Source organism: Triticum aestivum, chromosome 4B, assembly GCF_018294505.1.
Source record: "Triticum aestivum cultivar Chinese Spring chromosome 4B, IWGSC CS RefSeq v2.1, whole genome shotgun sequence".
Classification (NCBI taxonomy): Eukaryota; Viridiplantae; Streptophyta; class Magnoliopsida; order Poales; family Poaceae; genus Triticum; species Triticum aestivum.
The window spans coordinates 384,478,355-384,484,701 of record NC_057804.1 but is presented as its reverse complement, the minus strand read 5'-3'; the positions used below and the strand labels follow the sequence as shown (position 1 = coordinate 384,484,701).

Genomic DNA, 6,347 nt, shown 5'->3' with positions numbered 1-6,347 from the left:
GTCACTTGTACTACAAATCTTTCTCCTTGGGTATAGTTGAGAATACGGTTACCCCTTGTACTAAATATATATGTACATATGCACCCAATGAATATTGAGAGCTGCATAATTGTACTAAATATATATGTACATATGCACCCAATGAATATTGAGAGCTGCATCATATTATTCTACAGCCTCAATTGGCAGCAACGCCCGAACTAGCGTTACCCAAACAGTGACACAGCCCCCTACCCACTCGTTTTTTTTTTGAGATGTACCCACTCGGTTGTTCGTAGCAACGGTTTGGACACCCCCATCGCTCACGAACACAAAACAAAGACACACCCTGCGCTCCCCGTCTCCACATGTCGAACAGAGCACGGCCGACACAGTCCAGATACCAAGAAGCCAGGCCGTCGCCGCGGCTATGATGCCACCCGCGGCCGTCGCCCTCGCGCTCCTCGTGGTCTCGACGCTGCAGCCCCGGGCGGCGGTGCAGGCGCAGGTGTCGGCCGCTCCGGCGGCGGCTCCGGCGCCCAGCTGGGGGGAGCTGGACTGCACGGGCGCGCAGCTCAACCTGTCCTCCTGCCTGACGTACGTGGAGTCCGGGAGCGCGCTGACGCGGCCGGAGAAGGGCTGCTGCAGGGCGCTCTCCGGCGTCGTCGACAGCGAGGCCGCCTGCCTTTGCGGGCTCGTGGGCGGGTACGGGTCCTTCGGGGTCCGCATCGACGCCGTGCGTGCCCTCGCGCTGCCCACCATCTGCCGCGTGGAAGCGCCACCGCCCAGGCTCTGCGCCATGCTGGGCTTGCCCGGCGCGGAGCCGCCGGGCGGCGCCGTGCCCCCGGCGTCAGGTACGAAATGACAGTAGTATATGCTCTGCAGCGTGCAATAAATGCTTCTTTTCAAACGCATCTTTTCGTTTCTTTGCAATGTTGTCAGTCCCAGTAGTGTAAACAGGAAACTGATGAATGGCAAAAGAATTTCTGATTCTCTCGTCTCGTGCGTAATTAGACACTACCATGTCAACTGCAACATTACAGTAGTAGATGTTCAGATCAATTATCGAATTAGCATCACAATATATCTGCTGCTTGCACTGTAAGCTTGGTTTGGTGGAAGCGTTCCTACTCCTCCGTAGAGGAGCCGCGGGGCTTTATTGATCGAGGGCAGGAATAACCCCTGCCGTGGTTTACAAGTATCTACCGATCTCTAGGATTCAGCAGAATAAGAGATAGGAGGTTACAAGGGAGAGGAAGAGATAAGTAGTTGAGATTACAAAGAGATATATCTCTAAGTCTAACACCCTCCCTTAATCTGAACTACCTATCCTAGATTAAGATTGTTCTTGAATGCTTCAAATGGCTTGTATGGTAGAGCTTTGGTGAATCCATCAGCTACTTGATCTTTGGAAGGAATAAAACGTATCTCCAACTTCTTCTCTGCAACTCTTTCTCGTACAAAGTGAAAGTCTATCTCAATGTGCTTGGTTCTGGCATGAAAAACAGGATTTGCACTTAAATAAGTAGCCCCCAAATTATCACACCATAGACATGAAGTACTACGTTGCTTTACACCCAATTCCTCAAGCAAAGATTCAAGCCAAATAATTTCTGCAGTGGCATTTGCCAATGACTTGTACTCAGCTTCAGTACTTGACCTTGACACTGTTGCTTGTTTCCTGGCACTCCATGAAATAAGATTAGATCCAAAGAAAACCGCAAAACCTCCTGTGGATTTTTTATCATCACTGCAACCTGCCCAATCTGCATCAGATAAAGCACTGACAAGTGTAGAATTGGAACTTTTGAAATATAGTCCCAAGCCTACAGTATGCTTAATATATCGAATGATTCTTTTGACAGCTGTCCAGTGAGCAGAAGTAGGCGCATGCAGGTATTGACATACTTTGTTAACAGAAAATGAGATATCTGGTCGTGTCAAGGTTAAGTATTGCAAGGCTCTCCAACAGCACTTCTGTATCTAGTGCTATCCTTCTCATTAAGTGGCTCCCCTACATAGGCTGACAACTGTTCTGATGAGGATAATGGTGTGGGTGAAGGCTTGGAATCCTTCATTCCCATCCGAGCCAAGAGTTCAGTTGCATATTTTTCCTGTTTTAACACTATACCATCCTGAACCTTCTTAACTTCAATGCCTAAGAAGAAACTCAAATCACCAAGATCCTTTAAAGCAAATTCTGAGCTTAGATCATGTAAGAGAGCATCAGTAGCATTCTGAGAAGAGCTTGCAACTATAATATCATCAACATAAATGAGCACAAATATGACAGTATTTGCCTTATTGTATATGAAGAGAGATGTATCAGCTTTTGATGCAAAGAAACCAAGATATTTCAACTGCATACTTAACCTGGAGTACCATGCTCTGGGTGCTTGTTTCAAACCATAGAGAGCCTTGTCAAGCTTGCATACATAATGTGGTTTTTGCTTGTTTTCATAACCTGGTGGTTGCCTCATGTAGACCTCCTCTTCCAGAACACCATGCAAAAACGCGTTCTGTACATCTAGCTGCCTTAAGCTCCATTCCTTGGACACGGCAATAGCTAGCACAAGTCTTATAGTTGCTGCCTTTACCACAGGACTAAATGTATCCTCATAATCAATACCATAACGCTGCTTAGAACTCTTAGCAACAAGACGTGCCTTATACCTGTCAATGGAGCCATCTGCCTTTTTCTTGATCCTATACACCCACTTACAATCAATGACATTTTTACCTTTTTGATTTGGTACCAAATGCCATGTCTTGTTTCTCATTAGGGCTGTATACTCCTCATCCATAGCCTTTTTCCACTTTTGATCTCCAAGTGCATCATCTAGTTTTGTTGGCTCTCCTGAAATACACAACATGCCATATGGTATGGTGCCATCAGTTCTTATTTTTGGATTTTTAATACCTTTTTGTAGCCGAGTTGTGACTTTGGATATGGATGGTTGTTGCTGCACACGTGGGTGCACAGAATCGCTGGTTGCAGACGATCTTGGAGATGCATCAGGTGTTGCCGCACCGGATCCAGTGGTCGCGGATGTGGCCTGTCCATCAGCGGCCACACCACCAGTTTCCGCAGTTGATCCTGCGCCGACCGCACCAGATGAGCCCGTTGGCCGCATGTGCATGCCGCGCCTCGCAGCGGTTGGCTGCATGCGCGGGCCGCTCGAGGGAGATCCTCCACGTGATGACGTGGCAGTTGCGGGGCGGCTCGCCCGCGCCTGGCTCTCCTGGCCGACCGGCTCGTGATCCGTAGAAGATGCCCGCGCCAGATCCGAGGAGGATTGACGCGCAGGGGTGGCAGGCGCCGCCAAATCTTCCTCGAACGCCGCACCAGCTTCGTCTTCTTCTTCTACATGAAATATAGCTCCGTTTTGGACGAGATTTTGATCATTCTGATTGTTTTGAGCTCCGTTTTCTTCGGGTACCTGCACACATGGGAGACAAGAACTGGTTCCAGTAGGGATGTCATGTTGGTTAGTGCAATTGTTTCCCCCGTGATCAAAAGGTCGAAGTGTGGATGGAAGAAGAAGAATTTCTTGACGGAGAAGGGCGCCGGCATTAGAATGGAGGGATTCAAAGGGGAAAACTGATTCATCGAACACAACGTCACGAGATATATAAACTCGGCCTGTAGGAACATCTAAACACTTGACGCCTTTATGCATAGGGCTATAGCCCAAAAACACACATCTTTTTGAGCGAAACGCAAGTTTGCGTGTGTTGTATGGCCTTAGGTTTGGCCAGCATGCACAACCAAAAACTCGAAGTGATTTGAAATCTGGTTTTGTTCCATACAGAGGTGTGATGGGACTTTCAAATTTGATGACTTTGCTTGGTCGAATATTTATGAGATATGTGGCAGTGAGAAAAGCTTCGTCCCAAAATTTTAAAGGCATGGAAGCATTGGCTAGGAGTGCTAGTCCTACCTCAACAACATGGCGGTGTTTGCGTTCAGCCGACCCATTTTACTGATGAGCATGGGGGCAAGAAACATGGTGAGAGATTCCAATTTTTTGAAAAAAGGAATTTAGTTTCTCATACTCACCACCCCAGTCGGTTTGCATAGCAAGAATTTTTTAGTCTAGCTGGCGTTCAACAAGGTTTTGGAAGTTGGTAAAAACTTGGAAAACATCAGATCGTTTCTTTAGCAAATATATCCAAGTGAACTTGCTATAATCATCGATGAAACTGACATAATAAGAGAATCTACCAACTGATGTGGGAGCTGGTCCCCATACATCTGAAAAAATAAGCTGCAATGGAGCAGTGGAAACACTTGTTGATATAGGATAAGGTAACTGATGACTCTTAGCTTGCTGGCAAGCATCACAAATTGACTCAACGCTAGACTCATAAGGAAGATTATTTTTGCTAAGGACGTGCTGAACTATAACTGAGGAGGGATGGCCGAGACGACTATGCCACTTTGCCGAGGAAGGTTTGGTGACACTCCACGCTTGTTTATTCGACCATGATGAAGATGAAGATGATATGAGTGGATATAGGCCTCCCTCACACTTTCCTCTAAGGATGACCCTCCTCGTTGCCAAGTCCTTGATCACAAAAGAGTGAGGATAGAATATTATGAGAACATTGTTGTCAAGGGCAAAACGATGAACAAAGACAAGATTTTTTGAAGCATGTGGAACATGTAAGACATTATTAAGATGTAGGTCTTTTACGAGGGTTTTAACAATTGATTTACCAACATGAGTAATGTCCATACCAGTTCCACTCGCCGTGTGTATCTGATCACCGCCGTGGTACCTTTCCCTCATCGTCAGCTTGTCGAGCTCCCCTGTGATATGTTCAGTGGCGCCAGAGTCTGCATACCAATTGGTATCTATGCCATAGTTGTTGGTGACGAGGTTGGCTGCCTTCTTTTCTTCATGATCGTCGTCGTAGCGATGCCAGCAGGCTCTTGCCCCGCCAGCATGGAACTTGTAGCAGATTTGGCACTCCGGGTAGTCACCTTCTTGTTGCTGCTGCTGTTGTGGTTGAGAGCGAAAGCGCTGCTGATGACCGCCGCCGCCACCTCCACGACTCGGAGAGGGAGAGGAGCGGTTTCCTCGACCGCGTCCTCCTCTGTTGCTTCGGCCACGACCGCCCCTGCCACGGGACTGGCCGCGCCCCCTGTAGACGGCGTTGGCAGAGGAACGGAAGCCTGCTGGTCCGTCCCCCAGCATCTCCATCCGCTGATCAAACGCAGCGATCTGCGCGAAGAGATCGTCAACGGTGATGGAGTTCTTGATAGCGCCGACTGCTGCCACGATGGGATCGTAGTCCCGATCAAGGCCAGCAAGGATGTAGTCGACCATCTCCGGATCGGTTACCGGACGCCCAGCCGCAGCTAGCTCGTCCCCGAGGTTCTTCATCTTGGCGATGAAGGCATTGCTTGACATGTTTCCTTTCTTGGTGTTGGAGATGGCCATCCGAAGATTTGTTATGCGGGATTGCCACTGCGCGGCGAATAGAGTGGTAAGAGCAGTCCAGAGATCAAAGGTACTGTCCTTACCGATAACTTGCGCCAGGATTTCTTGCGTGAGAGAATTCAGCAGGTAGCTCAAAACCTGCTGATCCTTCGACAACCACGGGCCATACAGAGGATTGGGTTCTATGGCCGTGGTTTTGTCCGCCTTGGTGACTTCTGTTGTCTTTGGCGGTGCGGCGTCGCTGCCGTCGAGGAGACCGGTCACTTGCGCGCCTCGCAGTGCCGGCATGACCTGCGCCTTCCACAGGAGGTAGTTCCCCCTTGCGAGCTTCTCTGTTGGTGGAGCACCTAGGTTGAGGGCGGCGGCGCTCGAGCTCATAGCCATGGCGATGGAAGGGTTTAGGGTTTTTTGTGGTGTCGCTAGATGACAGGAAGAGACGTGGCTCTGTATACCATGTAAGCTTGGTTTGGTGGAAGCGTTCCTACTCCTCCGTAGAGGAGCCGCGGGACTTTATTGATCGAGGGCAGGAATAACCCCTGCCGTGGTTTACAAGTATCTACCGATCGCTAGGATTCAGCAGAATAAGAGATAGGAGGTTACAAGGGAGAGGAAGAGATAAGTAGTTGAGATTACAAAGAGATATATCTCTAAGTCTAACATGCACAACTGTATCCTACATGTAAAATAGAGTAAAGTACACTGTACCAGGGTTATAAAAAATGAACGAAATACATGCCAAGTAACGCGAGTATTGTAACATCGACCAGACAGGTAGTCGAGTAGCGACTTGGTCAGTAGCTAAAACAGTACAGGAACCAAATTGTCTCATGGAAGCAAGCTGTTCAGTTCAAACCATCTTTCTGTTTTTTCCATACTCCTATCACAACATAGTAGTAGAACTGTTTGTACTAACAAAGTGTG

At 48.3% G+C, this 6,347-nt stretch overlaps 1 protein-coding gene across 1 annotated transcript; it reads left to right on the top strand.

The window, feature by feature from the left end:
- The first annotated feature begins 309 nt into the window (after nucleotides 1-309).
- LOC123094860 (non-specific lipid transfer protein GPI-anchored 12) lies at nucleotides 310-880 on the top strand. Its single transcript, XM_044516739.1, has one exon. The coding sequence runs from the start codon at nucleotides 410-412 to the stop codon at nucleotides 842-844; it is 435 nt and encodes a 144-aa protein (XP_044372674.1). The 5' UTR covers nucleotides 310-409; the 3' UTR covers nucleotides 845-880.
- The last annotated feature ends 5,467 nt before the right edge of the window (nucleotides 881-6,347 follow it).